This window comes from Sebastes fasciatus, chromosome 3 (assembly GCF_043250625.1).
Source record: "Sebastes fasciatus isolate fSebFas1 chromosome 3, fSebFas1.pri, whole genome shotgun sequence".
NCBI lineage: Eukaryota > Metazoa > Chordata > Actinopteri > Perciformes > Sebastidae > Sebastes > Sebastes fasciatus.
Window position 1 is genome coordinate 11883123 of NC_133797.1, and position 21298 is coordinate 11904420.

The 21298-nt window shown below is 42.0% G+C and overlaps 1 protein-coding gene across 4 annotated transcripts in view; it reads left to right on the plus strand.

Annotated features, from left to right (window-relative positions):
* Positions 1-21298, plus strand: part of tsc2 (TSC complex subunit 2) — a 37267-nt gene that overhangs the window by 2131 nt on the left and 13838 nt on the right. For 3 of the 4 annotated variants that reach the window (XR_012593217.1, XM_074628959.1, XM_074628957.1), the window contains exons 2-27: positions 205-380; positions 2590-2774; positions 2896-2982; positions 3071-3181; positions 3272-3419; positions 3549-3666; positions 3771-3819; positions 6270-6395; positions 6553-6626; positions 6726-6852; positions 9300-9443; positions 9541-9678; positions 9786-9889; positions 10808-10889; positions 11127-11282; positions 11423-11542; positions 12020-12142; positions 12252-12358; positions 13021-13186; positions 13408-13530; positions 14413-14547; positions 14784-14973; positions 15099-15192; positions 15279-15381; positions 16292-16386; positions 19031-19171. Coding sequence is in view for 3 of the 4 variants with exons in the window: in XM_074628959.1 (XP_074485060.1) it covers positions 2640-2774; positions 2896-2982; positions 3071-3181; positions 3272-3419; positions 3549-3666; positions 3771-3819; positions 6270-6395; positions 6553-6626; positions 6726-6852; positions 9300-9443; positions 9541-9678; positions 9786-9889; positions 10808-10889; positions 11127-11282; positions 11423-11542; positions 12020-12142; positions 12252-12358; positions 13021-13186; positions 13408-13530; positions 14413-14547; positions 14784-14973; positions 15099-15192; positions 15279-15381; positions 16292-16386; positions 19031-19171 (2996 nt within the window). In the remaining variant the exon portion in view is untranslated. The remainder of the gene's footprint in view (positions 1-204; positions 381-2589; positions 2775-2895; positions 2983-3070; positions 3182-3271; positions 3420-3548; positions 3667-3770; positions 3820-6269; positions 6396-6552; positions 6627-6725; positions 6853-9299; positions 9444-9540; positions 9679-9785; positions 9890-10807; positions 10890-11126; positions 11283-11422; positions 11543-12019; positions 12143-12251; positions 12359-13020; positions 13187-13407; positions 13531-14412; positions 14548-14783; positions 14974-15098; positions 15193-15278; positions 15382-16291; positions 16387-19030; positions 19172-21298) is intronic. The other variant, XM_074628958.1, reaches the window with a different exon arrangement.

The following is a 21298-nucleotide window of genomic DNA, read 5'->3' on the forward strand; positions in this document are numbered from 1 at the left end:
ACTAGTCGACTATTAACCAGCTTTACGAGGCTCTCGGGAAACGGAACAGTAGCTTAATATTGTGTGGATGTTTGGTTCATAATTTGTCATGATTATATGTTTTTAAGACTAACAAAAGGGCTTTAAGCAGAGTTTATGGGTTTAGCTAGCTGGCTCAGGAACTACATTTCCCAGCAGCCCAGAGTAACAAACGTGTTTTTGTAGGAAGTGCCCCTGTCACAGCGTTAGTGTGTCATCCGGTTGAGGAGTGGAGGACTGAGTCAGAACGAGAGAACAAGCTTCCAGCAGCAGAGACAGAGTTATATGAATGCACAGACTGCAGACGGCTCTGTGGGCTGCATGAGGACGAATGAAGCCGACAGAGACTCGTCTCCATCAAGGTGAGAGGAGGTGGAGAGGTTGTTGTTTAAAGCTGCCAGACCTTGACTGCCACAGAGGAATGCTAGCTCATGGGAATGTAAAGCCTAGCTAACGGTTCAGTAGCACCATTGTGCATGATTTATCCTCATTACATACCATGTTTATATGTTGTCAAGTGTCCACAGACATATAGTCTGCTCTGGTCGGATGCTACCTTGCACTGATGTGGTTGTTGTTGTTGTTGAAGTGAAACAGAAAAGTCGTTGTCTGTCTGCTCCCCCTCCCTCCCCTCTCCTCCCCTCCCCCCCCTCTCCTCCCCTCCCCTCTGGCTCTGTCCAGTCCACATGACAGCAGCTTCTCCAAACCTGCACCCCCCCCTCCCCCACCCTGGTTTACACATTTACAGGCTCCAAACTTCACCTCTGCATAGCTGTGGCTGGGAGTCTAAAGGGTCTGCTCACACCTAAGTTACATAAAAAAACACATTTAGTCCTTTTGCCATAAGTAGAAGTACATGATGGTCATTCCCATGCTCTATTATGTCTCATAAGTTGTTGCAACAATTTAACCTTTTTCAAAAATCCCTCCAAAATACCACATTAAAACACCAAGACCGTGAGGAACACCATAGAAAAAAGACATGCTGCGATTTGGTTTCAAAAACTTTAGACGTTTGGAGATTTCTGCAAGAATTGCATTTTTCGTGATTGGATGGCGAGCACTTCTGTTCTGGAAACTGCTCAGAAACCCCCTTATTTTCAACATACCTAGGAAAGCCATCCATCCTCTGAATGCTCTAGGTCTGTAGTTTGTGGCTGTAAAGTTTCATGAGGCTGTGATTATCCTAGAGTCTGAAGAGTCCGCTCACACATTAGTTACATTAAAAAACATATTTAGTCCTTTTGCCTCCAGTGGTGTCTAGATGCAGCCATGCATAGTGTGATTTAAAAAGTGTAATGCTGCCACCACCGCTATATGGTCCTGTGTCAGAGGCAAGACAATATCCACCACACAGACTTAGAGTTACAGTACAATAATGCAGCCCTTAAACCCTCAGAGACCTACACACTATACCTGCTTTTTTGTCTTTTTTAGGGAGGTACAGGGGGTCTTTAGGGGGAGAATGAATTGAATTGAATTGAATCATCTGAAAGCTGGGAACTTGAAGTTTACTTTGAGATGCAGCTCAGCACTGTGTTTCAAGTTGTTCTAGTCATAAATCAGAAATAAACATGAAATAATAAATTAAAATGAACTGTGAAAGTGTATAAGGGCTTAGATCAGTATGATAGAAGTATATGATGGTCATTCCCATGCTCTATTATGTCTCATAAGTTCTTGCAGCAATTTAACCTTTTTTACCACACGAGAATTGATAAAAAATGATCAATAATCCCTCTGAAATACCACATTAAAACACCAAGACCTTGAGGAACGCCATAGAAAAAGACATGCTGCGATTTGGTATCAAAAACTTTTGACATCTGGAGATTTCTGCAAGAATTGCATTTTTCGTGATTGGATGGCGAGCACTTCTGTTGTGTAAACTGCTCAGAAACCCCCTTATTGTCAATCTACCTAGGGCAGCCATCCATCCTCTGAATGCTCTAGGTCTCTAGTTTGTGGCTGTAAAGTTTCATGAGGCTGTGATTATCCCAGAGGTCACCACGGGTCAACATCATCACACATGAATACAGTTGGGCTCATTGGATCCACAAGAGTCTCAGCTTTACAGTGATATCTAATTAATGTAATTCCAAAACTGTTTAGGGACCCCAGTATGCAGACATAATTAAATACACCATTTTAGAATAGCTCATTTATACTGCATACAAAAAAATGCATGGTTTTTGCCCCAAACTGCATGTGATTATCATAAAGTGGGCATGTCTGTAAAGGGGAGACTCGTGGGTACACATAGAACCTAATTTCATTCACATATCTTGAGGTCAGAGATCAAGGGAACCCTTTGAAAATGTCCTTGCCAGTTTTTCGATCCTGCGGGTCTCAGGGGGTTAGTAACTCAGTGCAAATTGATTTAACAATTGCAATGGGACTCGGTCGTTACTGTGACCATCCATCTAATTGCTAGCAGGCAAGCTACATCAAGTCACATTTAGAGAATGTCAGGTGCTTTATCTGACCTTTTAGGTATTGGGTTTTGTTTTGTTATAATCCAAGCTAACTGTGATGCAAAATTTCCTAAATGTGTGTTTGCTCTTTCTCCAGGCAGCCATCAGTCCCAGCCTGTGTAGCCTGTCACATCTCCAGGTTGGGCCATGAATAAACAACCAAGCAAGGAGAGTCTCAAGGACAAGGTGAAGGGGATCTTTGGGCTGGGACCCCCTCGGCCACCGAGCAAACAGAGTGAAACCAGACCGTCAGAGTTTATCATCACGACTGACATCATCAAGGTTTGCAGAAGAGACCGAGCATCTATGCATGTTCATACACACTGAAACTCACCATGCTTTTTTCCTCCATCTTGTTTTACTTTATGTCATGGCTTTTTCTTTTCCCCTTGATGTCTTTCAGGAGCTCCACCCGGACTGCGGTCTGAGCAACCGCGTTCGCATGATGAACCACGTCTGTGATCTTGCCAAAACGAAAAAATTTGAGGATGTGAGTCTGCTACGGGTGTGACATTTTTGATACAGCGGTACATGTTATCTTCTGTGTTTGGCAAAATCTGTGTTTTTTTTTTTTTTAGCATGCAGTGGAGGCTGTATGGAAAGCTGTGGAGGACATGCGGACACCAGAGCAGCCTCTTGAGGCCAGACATGCTGTCCTGCAGCTGCTGCGGGCCATTATACAGGGACAGGTATATAGACACAATGCACACACAAGCAAATATGAAATGTAAATATAATTCCTGGCATTTCATAAAGTAATGCACGCTGTTTATTCAAAGGGTGAGCGGCTCGGTCCACTGAGAGCCTACTTTTTCAAGGTGATCAGAGACTACCAACCGTGCAACGAGGACCTCTCTGATAGGCTGGAGGTCTTCAAGGCCTTAACCGAGAACGGGAAAGACATCACTTACCTGGAAGAGGACATAGGTACAAAAAACTGACCGGCAGACGCTGTGAAAAAGATGTGTAGTATTAGGTTGCGTAGTTAGTTGTGTTTGTTCAACCAAATATGAACCGGTAATATTCTATTCTCGCTGTTTTTGTCCTCTCCCCCAGCACGCTTTGTCCTCCTGTGGATGGACATAGGTCTCACCTCCGACTTTCTCCATGTTCTCGTAAATCTGGTGAAGTTCAACAGCTGCTACCTGGACCAGAATGTCTCCATCATGGTCCAGTAAGTCAGAGATACAGACAGATGTACACACTTCTGAATTTTTTTAAATCCAGAAAATATTATTAACATGCATTTTTTTGCTTGTTCTGTTGTGCTCCCTCTAGGAAAATCTGTCTCCTGTGCAATAGAACAACATCTTCAACAGATATTGAGGTGGGTACTTTTCTTTTCTTCAAGTTACTTTAGATTTCTGTTAAAGAGGACCTATTATGCTCATTTTCAGGTTCATACTTGTATTTTGGGTTTCTGCTAGAACATGTTTACTTGCTTTAATGTTCAAAAAACACTTTACTTTTCTCATACCGGCTGTGCTGCAGCACCTCCTTTCACCCTCTGTCTGAAACGCTCAGTTTGAGCTCCTGCCCCGCCCTCCCAAAAAGCCCAGTCTGTTCTTATTGGTCAGCTGGCCCACTGTTGTGATTGGTCAACCAAACCAAATTCTCCGGACTCCACTCCAACTCCGCTCAAACTAGCTTTGTTTGAGGGCGTGCCAAACTATCCGCTGGGCAAAATGTGTTACTTGGTGACATCACCACGTTACGGAAGAAAAGGCGGGACTTAAATCAAGGTGTTTCAGGCAGTTCAGAAGCAGTGTTTCTATGGGAGAGAGTAACTCCCTTTGGCGTAGACTTTGGGCTTTGCAACCTTGCAAAGTTTTTATATGCACAAAAAACTATATAATACACTAAAAAGCATAATAGGTCCCCTTTAAACTGAAGCAGCTATAACTGCAGTTTAACTGGTTTTCTTTTTTTTTTTGTCACTTTAGTCTTTATTGCTTTTTTTGCATACACAAATAAAACACACATATAAAAACGAAACTTGCAACAGTGCAGTGAGGGGTTCAGTTTACAATTGGTGATGCAGTATTCAGGGTTATTTTCTTATTAAAACATTTTCCAATAACTTACAGTTTTTACAATACAATTATACATTGCTTATGTCTTTATGTCTATACCTAATCCATTTTTCCCATTTTCTGTTAAACTCATCTTCTTTCACTCTTAGAGAATAAGTCATTTTCTCCATCACAAATATTCCCTGTACTATGTCTAACCATTGACTAAGTCTGGGGGTGTCCGCTACAAGCCATTTTCTTGTAATGGCCTTTCTGCCAGCTGTGAGTAGGATTTTAACCAAGTACTGATCTTCCTTCGGCACCACTGAAGTTATATTACCCAGGTACAAAATGGAACATTTCTTAATGATTATATATCCCAATACCTCCTTTAATACTGAGTTCACTCTGTCCCAAAATGGTTCTATTTTTGGGCAACTCCAGAAGATATGTGCATGATTTGCATCTGTATGGCCACATTGTCTCCAGCATGTTTGTTGCCTTAGAATTTGCTTGCTTTTTATGTTAGGCGTAATGAAGAAACGAACCAGATTTTTCCAATTAAATTCTCTCCAGAATTGTGAATTAGTGGATGTCTGTAGTGTTACACACATATCATGCCATTCTTCTTCTGAGATTTTGATGTTCAATTCCTTTTCCCACTTTAATTTCACATAGGATGTAGTCTTTGCTTGACATTCCATTAAGCCATGATAAAGTTTAGAGATAATCCTTGATGCTTTTTGATGATATGCATTGACTATAACTTCTACCACTGGATTCTTCTCTTCTGGTGCCTCCCTTTTTACTTTTTTGTTGTAATATTCTCTCAGTTGGAAATATCTAAACAAGTCTTGGTTGCGAAGTGCAAATCTGTCCTTCAAATCTTGAAAACTTCTCAGGTCTCCATTTTTAGTAACAGTACAAAACGCAGTCATTCCTTTTTTCATCCATTCTTTAAATGTTGAGTCATACATCCCTGGTCTGAACTCCCCATCCAAAGCTATCCATTTTAACACTTTTTGTCGATTTTTCAATTTAAGTTGTCTGGTAAGAGTGAACCAGGTTTCCAAAGTAAATATTGTTATTGGATCGAGTTTAACTGGTTTTCAATTGTCAACCGAAGAACAATCAACTCATTCTTTGTTCAAACATCTCGTTAACAGTACATGCTGACAGTCCTTGCTCAAAAGTTACGGTTTTGTAATGAGACTCACCGACTTGAGCTTGCCATGTTATGATTTGAGCATATTTTTATTGCTGAATGCAGTACCTGTGAGGGTTTCTGGACAATATGTGTCATTGTTTTGTGCTGCTAATTGATTTCCAATAATAAATATATACAAACATTTACATATTTGCCCACTCCCATGTTGATAAGAGTATTAATTATTTGACAAATCTCCTTTTAAGGCTTGAACTTTTTTTGATCAGATAAAAAAATGTGCAATTAATCGCAATTAACTATGGACAATCACGTGATTAATCGCGATTCAATATTTTAATCGATTGACAGCTCTCGTAAACAAACAACGATTATCTAAATTTCATCAATAGTTATTAACTGCATAAGTAACACTGCCAATATAGTGAAACCTACTCTACTGTTGAATTTATGAACCTCGGAGTTGTTTTAACTTTGTATTGTTTCTTCTCCAAAGCACTGTGTAAAAATGATTAACGTTCAATGATGATCCACTGCCATATGTACTACTTTTGTCTGTCTTTGTGTGTGTGTGTGTGTGGTTGTGTATGATGCGTCCAGGTGGCACTACAAGTACTGGATGCAGTGGTGTGTTACAACTGTCTGCCCTCAGACTCTCTCACTGTCTTCATCATCACACTCTGTCGTACTGTCAACGTCAAGGAGTTTTGTGAATCTTGCTGGAAGGTGAGAGAACACACACATAGTATACACACACGCACTTTTTTTCTTTTATCTGAAGGCTTTAATGCAAAGGAGCATTATTCATAACCGTCTCCTCTGATCTTCTCTCCTCTGTCTCCTTTGTTGTTCCCCCGTGCTGTGCTGCTCTGTGCTTCTGAAGTTGATGAGGAAGGTGTTGGGGACTCACCTCGGCCACAGTGCTATTTACACCATGTGCCGCATAATGGAGGAGAGGTATTATTCCAGATTTAAGCTTATTTTTGATCTTATGGTGCATCATATATTATTGTGATGTGTAAGTGTGTCTCTCTAACTACCTGCAACATCCACCAGAGTGTACATGGAGGATGCACCATTGTTGAGAGGAGCTGTATTCTTTGTTGGGATGGCCCTGTGGGGCGCACACAGACTCCCCGCCCTCAAAAACACACCTACACTCGTTCTACCATCTTTCTACAAGGTAACACACACACACAGTACAGTACATGCACTCTTTCTACATGCACTTTGTAAATAGTAAAAATTAATGTTATCTTGGCCAAAATGATCTTATTGCTTATTAAAGGGACTATTTGTAACTTTTTAAGCGTATAAATGTAGCGGGTCGCCACACATGCGCGTTCGCATATGCGCGCTCGCGTGTGGCTGGAGCCTCGTCTCCGCTGCCTGCTCTCCTTCACTCAGAATGCGCGCGCGTCCTCGCTGTCTCGCTCCACCTCTAGACGTGAACGTGCGCTCACTCCACACTGCAGAAGAGTTAGTAGCTCTGAGAATATCTAGTGAATGCACAGGGGACGTTTGTGCAGAAATAAATGCTGCAGTTCCTCCAGACCAACAGAGGTTTCCCGTGTCTTGTGAAGTGATGGAGCTCTTCAGAGAGTTACGTTACCCTCTCGTTACCGACCGGGTGCCGGTGTCTCCTCTGCTCTCTCCGGCTGCGGGCGGAGAGAGCAGGGAGACACGCTGCAGAGCCCCGCTGCATCAGCCTGCACTTAGGCAGGAAAAGCCAAGACTAGGATCAGATCTAAATCATGTTCATGGAGAGACCTTCGTCTGGTCAGCTAACATTACTGCCAAGCAGCTGAAATATAGAGTGATATTGTGCTTTTAGCTGACGTGTGTCGCCTCACTGTTTTGAGCGATGCTCGTTCAGGTATATTGAGAGCGAGCAAGCGCGAGCCCGACGCTGACTTTCGTTGATTTCACGGCCACAGGTGTCGCTGTTAAGAAGCATTTCTGAAAGTTACAAATAGTCCCTTTAACTAATTCATACTTGGCAAAGAAGTCAGGGAAAACATTTTTGTTTTCGTTTTACAACATATTGTTAAGGGCTGCGACTAATGATTATTTTCACAATTGAATAATCTAACATTTTTTTCTTGATTTATCATTTGCTCTACAAAATGTCACAAAGCAGAGGAATTCAGTTGGTTGCAATCTGCAACCTCACCGCTCGATAAGGCTGCACAATTAATTGAATATGAATTGCTGTCACGATTTTGGCTTCCCACAATTAAATGAAGATGATCGACTGCGATATTGACGTTTAAAATGCGTGCTCCGCTCAAAGAAAACCATAGACTGTATAAGAAGTGGATGTAGTCACCGTGACGTCGCCCATTGGTTTTTGGACTGCCGTTTTGAAGCCTTGAGTTTGTGATTGTGGCTGTCGGCATCTTGGTATTTGGCCGTCGCGATGTTGGTCTTTTGCAACCAGAAGTGACACGAGAGGGTGGAGCTAAGTACAACCGAACACTGAATAAGACATTTTTAGGCGACCAAAAGGGTTATAATTAACTTTCATAGTTAGAAGTAGGGTCATTTTCTAATAGACTTCTTTACAATCAGACTTCTATTTGCAACCAGAGGAGTCGCCCCCTGCTGGCTATTAGAAAGAATGCAAGTGTAAGGCACTTCCGCATTGGCTTCACTTTTCAGACCCAGAGGTTCCCCACTGTAGAAAACTCAGCTGCGCATCAAATCAAACTCTTCCTAAACTAACAGCCAGCCACCAGGAGGCGATCAAGATGTCAAGATGTCATACTAGATGTCAAGATGTGCAACCTACAGTAGCAGCCTGTGAAAAACATTTCTGATTGCTGCGGTCCAGAGTAGAAGAGTAATAACAGAGAGCAGACGGACAAAACGAAAATGCACTAAATTCAGGTGAAGAAAAACCTTATTTGAAGTCTTATTTTGATTCAAAGATTTGTACATTAGCAGGAGTGTTGCACAACACGGAGGTGAAAGCAGCACTCTGTTTATTCAAATGTGAAAGTGCAATACAAATATTTTGCCCCTAAAATCTATGAATAATCCTGATAAATAATCTTGATCTCAATATTGATCAAAATAATCGGGATTATCATTTTGGATATAATCATGCAGCCCTACTGCTAGATACCCCTAAATCCTACACACTGGTCCTTTAAGCAATTAATCAGTGATCAAAATTGTTGCAGATACATTTTCTGTGGACAAACTTATCAATTAATTGCTTAATTGTTTCAAGTCTAATATTGTCAATGCACAATGTCAATTTTCAGAACAGAGTTGTCTCTTTTTCTCTCCAAGCATTGATCTGTCACTTTGTGCGATGAAACACATATATTCACATGCATGTGGCTGTGCCAAGTACAAACGTGTGTGGCATAGACTGGATCTCCCTTTTGCGTTATTAGTGTTATCATACAATAGATTCTATCAAGCAGTATCCAGTGTGACGTTATCAGTTGTTGCGCTGTCCCTCGTTCTAAGGATTTATAGGAGAGCTGAGATTGAACAATAATGAATAACCAGACATGACAAACGACCAAAGAGAAGGTTGTTTGAAAAACAATACTATGAATAATAATAAAGTAATAAATAAGTTGTGACGACTGTTGCTGTCTGACCTCTGCCACTCAGGCCATGTCGTGTCCCAATGAGGTGGTGTCCTATGAAATCGTCCTGTCCATCACTAGACTGATCAAGAAGTACGGCAAAGAGCTGCAGGTGGTCACCTGGGACATCCTGCTGGGGATCATAGAGCGACTGCTGCAGCAGATCCAGGTACACACGTACATACTGCACATGTGCACACACACACAAACAGATTAAAATACCTGTTGTTTTTTGACCAAGTGGCCCGCCTCATCTGTCTTCACAGACAATAGGCAGTGCGGAGTTGAAGGCCATTGTGTATGAGCTGTTGACCACAGTAGAGGAGCTTTACGAGCAGAACGGTTACCACGGTTCCACCGAGAAGTTCTTCAGTCTGGTGGAGAAATGTGCTGACAAGAGACCCGTTAGTGCTTTTGAGTTTCCATCCCTTGGTGTCATCTTGTGTCCTCATTTGGTCTGCTAACATACTGCAGCTACTTTTTTAATCTTAATCTTGTGCGTGTGTGACAGGATGCATCAGTGCTGACCCTCATCTCGTACAGGGCGCAGTCCATCCAGCCAGCCAAGGACAGCTGGATTCAGAGCCTTCACCGCCTCATGGAGAAATTCTTCAGGTAGGATGCACAGATATCTATCGCCTCTGTGACGAGATTTTGGCATTTGTGTCCCTCTTTGTCAACCCTCTGAGACCCACAATAGACAGGTTTTTGACTTTTTTAGGGGGGTACGGGGGGTCTTTAGGGGGAGATAGCAGGTCAACAGTATATCTAACATAGAAGTGGTGTATATCATCTGAAAGCTGGGAACCTGAAGATTAATTTGAGATGCAGCTCAGCACTGTGTGTCAAATTGTTATTGTCATGAATAAGAAATAAAAAAATAATCAATTAATTAAAATAAAGTGTGAAAGTGTATACGGGCTTAGAACATTATGTTGGAAGTATATGATGTCATCCCCATGCTCTATTATATCCCTTAAGTTGTTGCATTATTTTTGTTGTTGATACCATTTGTAACACACATTTGGTGCTAAATTTAAAAAAAAAAATTTACCTCTTGAATTGATAAAAATTATCAATAATCCCTCCAAAATACCACATTAAGTCACCAAGACCTTGAGGAACACCACAGAAAAAGCCATGCTGTGATTTGGGATCAAAAACTTTTGACATTTTGAGATTTCTGCAATAATTTCATTTTTCGGTGATTGGATGGCGAGCACTTCTGTTCTGGAAACTGCTCAGAAACCCCCTTATTCTCAATCCATCTCAATCTACCTAGGAAAGCCATCCATCCTCTGAATGCTCTAGGTCTCTAGTTTGTGGCTGTAAAGTTTCATGAGGCTGTGATTATCCTAGAGGTCACCACAGGTCATTTTATACAGTGAGGTCAAGTTTCAAAAAATGGTCTCACTATATGAAAATGGCTACTATGTAAAGTTGGTCATTATGATAATCATCACCTCGACCTCTGTCTCATCCCATCTCGGCTGTACCGTAATCTTTGCTGTTATCTTGCTTTCTCTCTGAAAGGAACGAGCCTCGCAGCGTGATAAGAATCAAGGTGCTTCATATCCTGTCCTTCGTTCTCAGTACCAACCGACAGCTTTACGAGGTCTGTACGCTCACACACACACACACATTTGCATCTTTGTTAACTGTCAAATCCACTGTCGCTGTGTTTGTTATTATATGTCTGTCCTGTCTGTGTCTGTAACATTTCTGTTTAACTGTTTTGCTGTTGTACACTGATGTGTGGTAAACTTTGTTTTCTGTTTTCACCGATGTATAGGTCATTACAATTTAATAAGATAAAACTCTTTGTCTTATTTTCTTCTTTGACTTGTTCCAGGATGAGTTGATTGAAATGGTGGTGATCCCCCAGCTCAGTGGGATAGCTGACGACCGGGACCTGGCCGTCCGAAAACAGGCCACCCAGCTACTGGTGGACCTCGCTGAGGGTTGCAACACACACCACTTCACCAGCCTACTGGACATCATTGAGCGGGTAGACAGACAGACAGACAGACAGACAGACAGACAGACAGACAGATGTTTATGTTGTCTCACTTTAACCCTCATGAGGTAATGTAGTTCTGTCCATTCCAGCTACGCTGAAGTCATTTTAGTGTTTCTTTCTCTGTGTAGGTGTCCAGTCGCTCTCTGGTGTGTCCAGGGCCCCTGGAGGTTTCAGAGAGAGACCCGACAGCAGAGTCCCCTATGGAGGACGTCAGGACTGCTATACTGGGCCTGCTGGAAATCCTGCAGGTAGACACATGAGGGCTGGATTCACAAAAGTGACATTAAGATTGATGTTAAGAAGTTATTTCAGAAAAAGATACAGCTTAAAAGGATCTGAAATGTGAACACTCAATATTGTTCTTATCTCTTGCAAACTTCATTTGTTTTAATATTTACAAACTTAATTGGCCACCTGAAGAAAGAACGAAAAAGTGAATTGATATGATTCTAGATGAGCATGTTTACAGATAATGATGCAGTCTGCCTGATAGGTATCTGATGCTGTTTAAGGTTTCTTCACATCAGTAATGTTTGTAAACATACCAGAGAATAAATAGTTTAACTTTTGATTCATATCAACTTTTATCTTTTTAACTTAAGACAATCAAGTGATAAAAAATTGCACTACAAACATTTTTTCCTATGTCACAGTTGAAGAAAATAATTCCCTATGAGGTTTTTGTGAATCTGGTGATTAACCTCCATCCTTTTCTCTCCTGGCAGAGCAAGCTTTACAGCCTACCAGCTAGTCACGCTAGTCGCGTGTATGAGTTGCTTATCAGCCACCTGCAGCTTCACTACAAGAACAAGTACAGTTCAACTATCGCTTCCAGTATTAGACTACAGGTAGGGGGGATTAATTTTTTTTCTGTGCATATTTGTTCATCTCTTAATCCATTTGTAACATACATGCATGTTGACTTTTTATTCTTTTCGCTTTCATTCTCTCCTTCAGGTGTTTGACTTCTTCCTGATGATGCGAGCGGACTCTCTTCACCGTCTCGGGGTCCCCAACAAAGACGGGGCCATGAGGTTCAGCCCTTACTGCTACTGTGACACAGGGTGAAGACGCACGCACACCACAGATTTGTTTGTTTGTTTCAAGTATTGAATACTCTTATTAACATGGGAGTGGACAAATATGCTGCTTTATGCAAATGTATGTTTATATTTATTATTGGAAATCAATTAACACAAAACAATGACAAATATTGTCCAGAAACCCTCACAGGTACTGCATTTAGCATAAAATATATGTTCAAATCATTAAATGGCAAACTGCAGCCCAACAGGCAACAACAGCTGTCAGTGTGTCAGTGTGCTGACTTGACTATGACTTGCCCCAAACTGCATGTGATTATCATAAAGTGGGCATGTCTGTAAAGGGGAGACTCGTGGGTACCCATAGAACCCATTTTCATCAACATATCTTGAGGTCAGAAGTCAAAGGACCCCTTTGAAAATGGCCACGACAGATTTTCCTCTCCAAAATTCAGCGCAAGTTTGGAGCGTTATTTAGCCTCCTTCTCGCTAAGCTAGTATGACATAGTTGGTACCAATGGAATCCTTAGGTTTTCTAGTTTAATAGTCGTCACTCGAGCTCTAAAACTGAGCCAGCTACAACCTAAAAATTGCAAGTTGCGTTAATGCATTAAAGAAATAAGTGGCGTTAAAACAGATTTGCGTAAGGAGTTGTCGTGTTAACTGTCCTTTTGTTGTTTCAGGGAGCCAGAGAAGCGTGTCAGTGAAAAGAAGCCTGCAGGTTCAACATCTCCTCCTGCTGGCAGCCCTGCTCCTCCCACTGCTCCTTCCGCTTCAACAGCCTCAATACGCTCAGCCTACCTGCCCTACGCACCGGCCTTCAGTGTCCTCCTGCAGTGCCTCAAAATGGTACACACAAAATTGTTATATCCAACTCACAGATAAGTGGCATGCATGGAGTGCAATGTCTGCGTCAAAGTACCGACTGCTATTTCTTGTGGCTATTGCTCCAGGGATTTTGTCCCCCTTTGAAGCAAATTACTTTGGACAGATCCACATGCAACAGATGGTTACAGTAATTTCCCTGCTATCTTTCAAGATATCAGACCTGGTTTATTTTTGTCTTGTAGGAGACCGATTGGAAGGTGTTTAGGCTGGTTCTCGACAAGCTGCCGTGGACGCTGCAGTACAAAGTGCTGCTGCTCACGTCGCCATGCAGCTTGGACCAGCTCTGTTCTACACTCTGCTGCATGGTAGTGCAAATAAAGACACATGCAAATCTATAGACCTTTTCAAACTTGATAACATAAACATTCCAAAAGGGCCCCTTTGTATTTCCTGTTCCAATAGAGAGGCGAAGTGCCTCCCCTTCCGGTGGACCCCATGGGACCTTATTTTGGAAAAAATATGTACGGTAACGGCGAAAGACGAATAATCTTTTTATCCCGTTCGAATTGTAGCATGAATCACACATACGATGTTCGTCAATTGAAGAGATAATTTTGCAGGTCAAGAAAGTTGCAGTTTGTCATAGTATCATTTAGTTTTGTGTGAAACCGCTCAGTGAACTACATCTCTCGTCTCGCACAATATACGTCAACAACACTAGCTAGCTATCTAACTTAGCTATGATCCGCACACAAATTAAATGTTATCTTACCTGATGTGTTTTATCCAGCGACTCCTGGTCTTTTTATCAGCCGGAAAGCAAAAGAACGAGCGAGACCCGTTGGTCGTGTGAGTACATCCCAGTACAAAACACACAGGCATCGTAGCTTCAGTGAGAGAGACGTCACTTACGTAACTTTTGGGTGTGTAGTCTTTCTAGTTATGTATTTTCACAGTCTTCAACAGTTTTACAACAAACTGCGGCTTTCTTGATTTGCAAAATTATCTTTTAAATTGACAAACATCATATGTGTGATTCATGGCGCAATTCAAACGGGATCAAAAAACTACCGTTCACATTTTTTCCAAAATAAGGTCCGATGGTGGTCCACCAGAACGGGTGGGACCTCGCCTCTCTATGGTTGTTAATGCAGTAGCTGTCAGGAAGTAAACTTGGACCAAAGCTGTTGCCCTAGAAACTGGGCAACAGCTATACTTTGCTCATTTTTTTGTTTGTGTACTTGAAGGTGACAGATCGGCTGATCTCAGAGCGCTTGAAGAAGACCCCAGAGGGGTTTTCTCGCACTGAAGTTCAGCTGGCGGTGGTTCCTGTTCTCACAGCGATCACCTCATACCATAACTATCTGGAGCAGTCAAGACAGGTACAAACGATGGTCTGTAGAAAGTAATAGTCGACATCACCAACTGGTTTCTAGGATGCTCTGAAGCTTGCATGTTGTGTTTACTGACTGCCAGAATATCCACATTTGGGCAACAGTAGCCCATTATGGCTGGTGTCTGTATATCACACAGATTTGCCAGCCCCTCCCCACACATACATGGAGGCAGTTATTTCCATGCTGGAATGATGTTAGTTAATTTCCTTTCCCCTCTACAGAGAGAACTGGTTCAGTGCCTCGAGACCGGCCTCATTTACCGCTGTGCCAAACAGTGTGTGGTGGCTCTTACAATGTGCACGGTGGAGATGCCTGACATCATGATCAAGCTCCTCCCCGCTCTTATCGTCAAGCTAACCCACATCTCTGCCACCGTTGCCATGGCGTCTCCTATGCTCGAGTTCCTCTCCAGTGAGCACCAAAAGCTTTTTCTGAAAAATTCTTCAGCGTTTTTCTTTAACGTTTCTTTACCATTGTTGAATGTTCAAGGTCAAGGTGTTTGGTTGACGTGTTCTTTCTTTTGTTCTCTTTCATAGCTCTGGTGCGCCTGCCCCACCTGTATGCCAACTTTGTAGCTGAGCAGTATGTCAGTGTGTTTGCCATCTCTCTACCTTACACTAACCCATCCAAGTAAGTGCTCGCATACACACTAACACACATGTATTCTCCAACGCACAGACACCCTTTGAGTTGTTTGTTTCTTCCATTCCCGTCAGGTTCAACCAGTACATCGTGTCCCTGGCCCACCATGTGATTGCCATGTGGTTCATACGCTGCAGACTCCCCTTCCGCAAGGACTTTGTTCAGTACATCACAAAGGTGTGTGCATGTTCGTCTTTCTACCTTATTTTATGACTTGCAATTTTTATTTTGAAATATGACATCAGACACATATAAACACATACAAACACACACGCAAATACTGAGAAAGAGAGACTATACAGTACTGGGAGAAAGTACAAGGGCATAACTCCCACATGGAAATCAGTGTCCTCAATGTGCTCTCACCTCGTTCTTGTGCATACGCATTTATAAAAGACAGTTTCACACTTGAGGAAAGATTTTTTTTTATATCCAGAAACCTTTCTTAAAGGACAAGTGTGTAACGATTAGGGGGATATATTGGCAGAAATGGAATATAATGTTAATAAATATGTTTTTTTTAATGTACAATCACCTGAAAATAAGAATCATTGTGTTTTCGTTACCTTTGAATGAGCAGTATATATCTACATACGGAGCGGGTCCTTTTCACGGAGTACAGTACAGTAGCCCAGAACGGACACACCTAACACTGACTCTAGATAAGGCCATTCGCGATTTGCGTCAGTCACCGTAGTTCTTCTACACGCTTGGCACATGGGAGAAGCTTCAGTTGGTTGCAATCTGCAACCTCACCGCTAGATGGCGCCAAATCCTACACACTGCACCTTTAATGCTAAGCTAACCATCTCCTGGCTGTAGCTTCATATTTAACTGACAGACATCTAACTCTAAGTCTCCCAAAGCAAAAAGTGGTGGACAGAATACAAACCTGCAGACCTGTGACGTTACACCATAACAGTGACTCTGGACTATATAATGATGTAAATTTTTAAATTGAATGAGCCTTATTTTTAATCTTTTGACACTATTTTGGAGTCGTAGCAGACCCCTGTATTGACTTTGAATACATTTAAGTTTTTACATCTCTACATCTTTCCATTCACACCTCTGTCTATGTCCTCAGGGTTTGCGTTCCAACGCCCTGCTGCCATTCGATGACGGTCATGAGCAGAGTTCATTTCGTGCCCGAAGCACCAGCCTCAATGAAAGGCCCAAGAGGTAAAGCATACACACACACACACACAGCTGCAAGTGCTGACATGCAAACCCAACAGCACCACACACAGCCCATGTGGCCACTGTGGTGTAAGGGGGTTGGGGTTGCCGAGGTAACGGGGGACTCAGCATGACTGGTACTGTGGCGTGATGGTTGCAGTGACTACTCTCAGGTCGCCATGGTGATCATTAGTTCATTTTATTTATTGTTTATGCTTTATACATTTTGAAATTTGTTGTTTTTTCTGACACAATTTGTTTTTTATTCAAAATTCATCTTTTCTCATATTAATGACATATAGGGGGTGGACAAAATTACACAAACACCTGTATAATATAATGTAATCTAAGACAATAGTCCTACAGTCGACAGAACATTTTTGTTGGCACTCAGAGAGGTTTTGGTTCCTCCATGTGGTAGTAATTAAAGCTAATGTTGTTATAGTGGATGGCATTAGATTGTCCAGATGTTTGTGTTAATGTGTCCACCACCTGTAGCATATAATATAAAAGTATATACAGAGCGATAGCTTGGGGAAAGAACTATCTGGTTTTCTTTCTCCTGCTGTCACATCTCACCATCTGTTGTTGTTTATGACCACAGTAAACACAGACTTTACATGTACACAAAGAGAAATACACAATTTCTCTTTCACACAGAGGTGTAAGGAAGCTTTTCTCAGCAAGGCGTCATTCTCATCTGTACACGGTGTGAATGTTTGTCGGTTGTCCGTGTCTTTATCGCCCCAATAATCTGAAATTAAAAACATCCTAGTAACTCATCACAGCACAGTAGAGGTGATCGCAGAGAGAAGGAAGGGACTGAGTAGAAGTTTAACCAGCTGAGACTCGGCAGACTAGCTGGGCTGTGTCTGTACCACTCTGTAACAGATGTTTTGCAGATGTGATGCACGGTTTTGACGCCAACTAAAAAAGAGGATGAAGAGAGATTCAGCCATTTTCCTAGTGTTTGGGTGTTTCAGTGTGGACAGAGATCTCACTACACTAGTGTGGACGCATGTCTTTTTCACATGGAAGCAGTGTTTTAAAGAGGACCTATTATGCTTATTTTCAGAAGGTATTCTGGGTTTCCACTCAAACATGTTTACATGCTTTAATGTTCAAAAAGCAAGGTGTTTCTGTGGGGGAGAGTTACTCCCTTTGGTGTGGACTTTGTAATTTTGCAGATCTTTTACATGCACAAAAAACTACATAACACACTAAAGGAAAGGGAAAAAGCACAAAAGCATGATAAGTCCTCTTTAAAAATTCTAAAATAAGTCTCCTCGTTAAACCAATAGTGCATCACGGTGCACATTTCCTAGACCCAAAATAACTATAAAAAAGTAACCGATATAGTTTGAGATCACACCGTCTGGATGGGCCGTTCCCCAAAGAATCTATTACACTTCTGTCCTATATATCTTCACATTTTTTGCTTTTTTTGCCCATTGTAGCCTTTTATTAAATCATTTTTCCTCTGTTGTGCAATAACATCTTCTTCCCCAAGTCCCCTCAATCTTGCTTGGGTTGCCCACACCTAATTGTTTATTTTTAAAAACTCCTAACACCCTTGCTGTCATTGCAATCAAGCACACTCCCAGTTACAGCTTTTCATAGTGATACATAGTGCCTCTGCTAACATCAGTTTGTACTGATCTTCCATATGAACCCAATTTCAGTGTTCCATATTGTGTCATCATTCATCCAGTGATCTAACCTTGTACTGCTCATTGCGCTCCGTTGGGTTGGAGGGCTGCATGTCAGATTTCATATGAATAAAACCAAGTTATGGGAACATTTGAAGTTTAATTTGGGGTTTCCAAAAGCCTTGATTACCTTTTTAAATCTATTGAAGTACAGTAATTAGTCTTGTCCTTCATTGGCTCCCTCAGAGTTTTTACTCCAGACTTGCTGTGATCCAACCCTCAGGTTTAACCCAGCATTTCATTTTCAGTTGGATGTCTTTTCTTCTGTTATAACTTCCATCATGTCAGGCCTGTGCTGAGTCCATCCCTACTACTTTACTTCTCCTGTACTAGTCCTTGGCTTCACTATGTACCTGCTGTGTGAGATAATGTTTATTTTGTTGCTCTCCTGAATACTTTCTGTGTGTATTTTCATTTCTGAGTAGCAGAAGCAGTTTGACCCTCTGCTGTAGCTTGTCTGTTTTTCCTTTCAGTTGATGTTTACCCTTTTTTTGAATCCCTTACTCCGCTCTCCTGTAATCTGATTCATAGTGTTCACTGCTGTTAATTTTCACCTTGTTTTGTTTTTCTTTCAATTCTTCATTTGACCCCCTCCCCTGCCTCCTGCGATTGGGCGCTGCGTTGTGGTTGTGGTTTTGGGGGGTGGTCGTGTCATCCTCGATCCTTCCTGCATTGCTCCTGGCCCATCCCCTCCTGTGACCTCTGCCCTTTGTCCTTTGTGGCCCTACCCTCTATACCCTGCCCCTCCCCTCCCCTCTGCGTGGCGTGTGCCCTTTGCTCTGGTGCTCGGGTGACGATTCCTGCTGTCTCCTGATATACCTCCATGCACCACATTCTCCCCCCCACACTCCCAAACCACCACCACCCTCACGATGATCCACCCCCTTACTGCCCATCGCCACCAAATCGCCAACCCGGGCCCGTTCCCCTCTGCCCAGTCTGCGGGCAGCGAAAGTGGCGAAGGCGGCAGCGGCGGTAGCCAATAGCAGCAGCTCTCCAGTTAAAGAGCTGAGGGACCTGTCAGCAATGGATGCTTTCCGCTCCCGCAGCATCAGTGTCTCCGAACACGCGGTCCGCAGGTTAGAGAAGAGCCTTCTGGGTAACCAAACAAAAAACAAACAACAACCCAAACACTTGTTGCTTCCTCCATGGGATGGTTGATGGGGATGTAGGGTCATTGTCATGCGGGTCCGTTGGGCGGGCGTTCGGGTGGTTTGTTGCCAGGCTTACCTGGGGCGGGTGGTGCATGCTGGAGGAAGGTTTGTGTGTCGTCTTTTTGGTTTGTTTTGGGCTGCGGTCATACACGTGCTGTTTTACTTTTGTTTTTATGATTTGCTCTTGCATGCGGTGTTTAAAGAAGACATCGGACAACATTTGATGTTTTTCTGTTTGATTTTGCTCTAACATAGATTTAGCTTTTATTTTCTTTGAATTTTAGTTTGTCTTTCTTTTGTTTTGCTGGGTGTATTGCTGACTGGTTTTGATTGGCCTAACAACAAATGAATGGCAGGAGGGACTGATGAAAAGCATGCGTATTCAAAGTGATGGGATCTTATCCCGATTCACATCAACCACAACCTACAACTCTGCCTCCCTTTTCCTGGTGGGAGGGAACTTCTGCTTCCTCGGCCAGTGATGGGGACGACAGCAACACAACAGCTTTGTTTGCTTGCTTGACATAATTTTGTTTTGCTCCACTGACAAACATACACTGTGCTGCTAAGACCATGGCAATCTCCTGGTGTGGGATTTTAAGACTAGCTGGGCAGATGTGATCTTTTAAATGTTTGATTACAGATTCATATCACCACACACATATACACACAACCACTCTCCGCCTGATTTATCTTCATATCTTAATGCTTATCTCGGCTTGGCTGACTTGCTCACGTGACTGACAGATGTTTGATCTAACACTGCAGTTGTCAGACGTGGCTGCAGTGCCACTATATTGAATATGTCCTACCCCTCCTGCCCAACAGATGGCAGCAAAAGCCCAGTACTTTAATGTTTGGAAGTACTTTGTATTTAATTTCAGTGACACATGGAACTTTATCCTACTAAACAACTGCAGTGTGGATCTGTTTAACCTGCTTCAACCGCTGCAACAGCTGCTGTTTTATCAAACAGTTTGTGTCTCTTGAATGGTAAAACCTGAGTGACAAGTTAGATTGTTTTCTGGTGGACTTCACTTCAGACAACATGACCATGTTTTAAGTTTTTAGACTTTTCATAAAATTGAACTCTGTGATATCGAGGAAAAACAAACAAACAAACAAACACATTTTGTTTTATTCTTCTTGTTTAGCCGAGCTTGTGTTGTGACGCTCATATATCCATGCTTGTACTATACCTACAATACTAATATACCTCTTACAAAATGCCATGATATTCTGTTTAGATTTGCATTGTGTAAATGCAATGAAATGAATATGATGTTAGAAAGCAGTGAACACAGCACACTCAGGTTAAAGTCGTGAGCGTTTCATGGTCATGCTGTTTGGAGTATGTGTCCAATTGACATTGAAGTGAAAAATTAATCATTGTAGCAGAATGGTAAGTACAAAAATTGTGTGGAATAGTTGTTTATTCATACGCTGGGACTTGGTCTGAGTGGGAGATTTATTTTTGTTCCTTCTGATTCTGAATGAATCTGAACAGCTGTTAAAAAAAAAAAAAAAAAAAAAAAAAGGATTATATTATAGTGCCTTATGTAACTGGATATATAACTGGAGATAGTTACAAGGCTGACAAAAACAAAGCTAAAACTGTTAACCCTTGATAGATCCACCATGGACAGATGTTCATCTTGCATTATTCTCTATTCCTACACAGCTGTTTTCTGCCATATTTGGTTTAATATTTGTTCCTTTGTTAAACTTTTCTTTGAGTCAGTGAGGCATGAAAATAGTCTGCCTGCCTTGTATACTCCCCACAGTGCTGAACAGAGATAATCACAGTTGGGCTCAGTCATCCCAGTGTGTTGCTGTAAATTGCTCACTTTTTGTGTGTTTACTTCTGAGCAGCGAGGCCTTCATTTTGACTGAAGTATCTCTTGAGCCCTGATTGAGACTGATGTTAATATCCTAAATGTGCTTTTAACTTGATTTGCCTGTAGAGCACAGCAGTAATGGTTGTTGTGGATACAAAGAGGTGCTGCTCACTCCACACAGTGAACACTAATAAAGAGATTTGGCTGCAGCAGA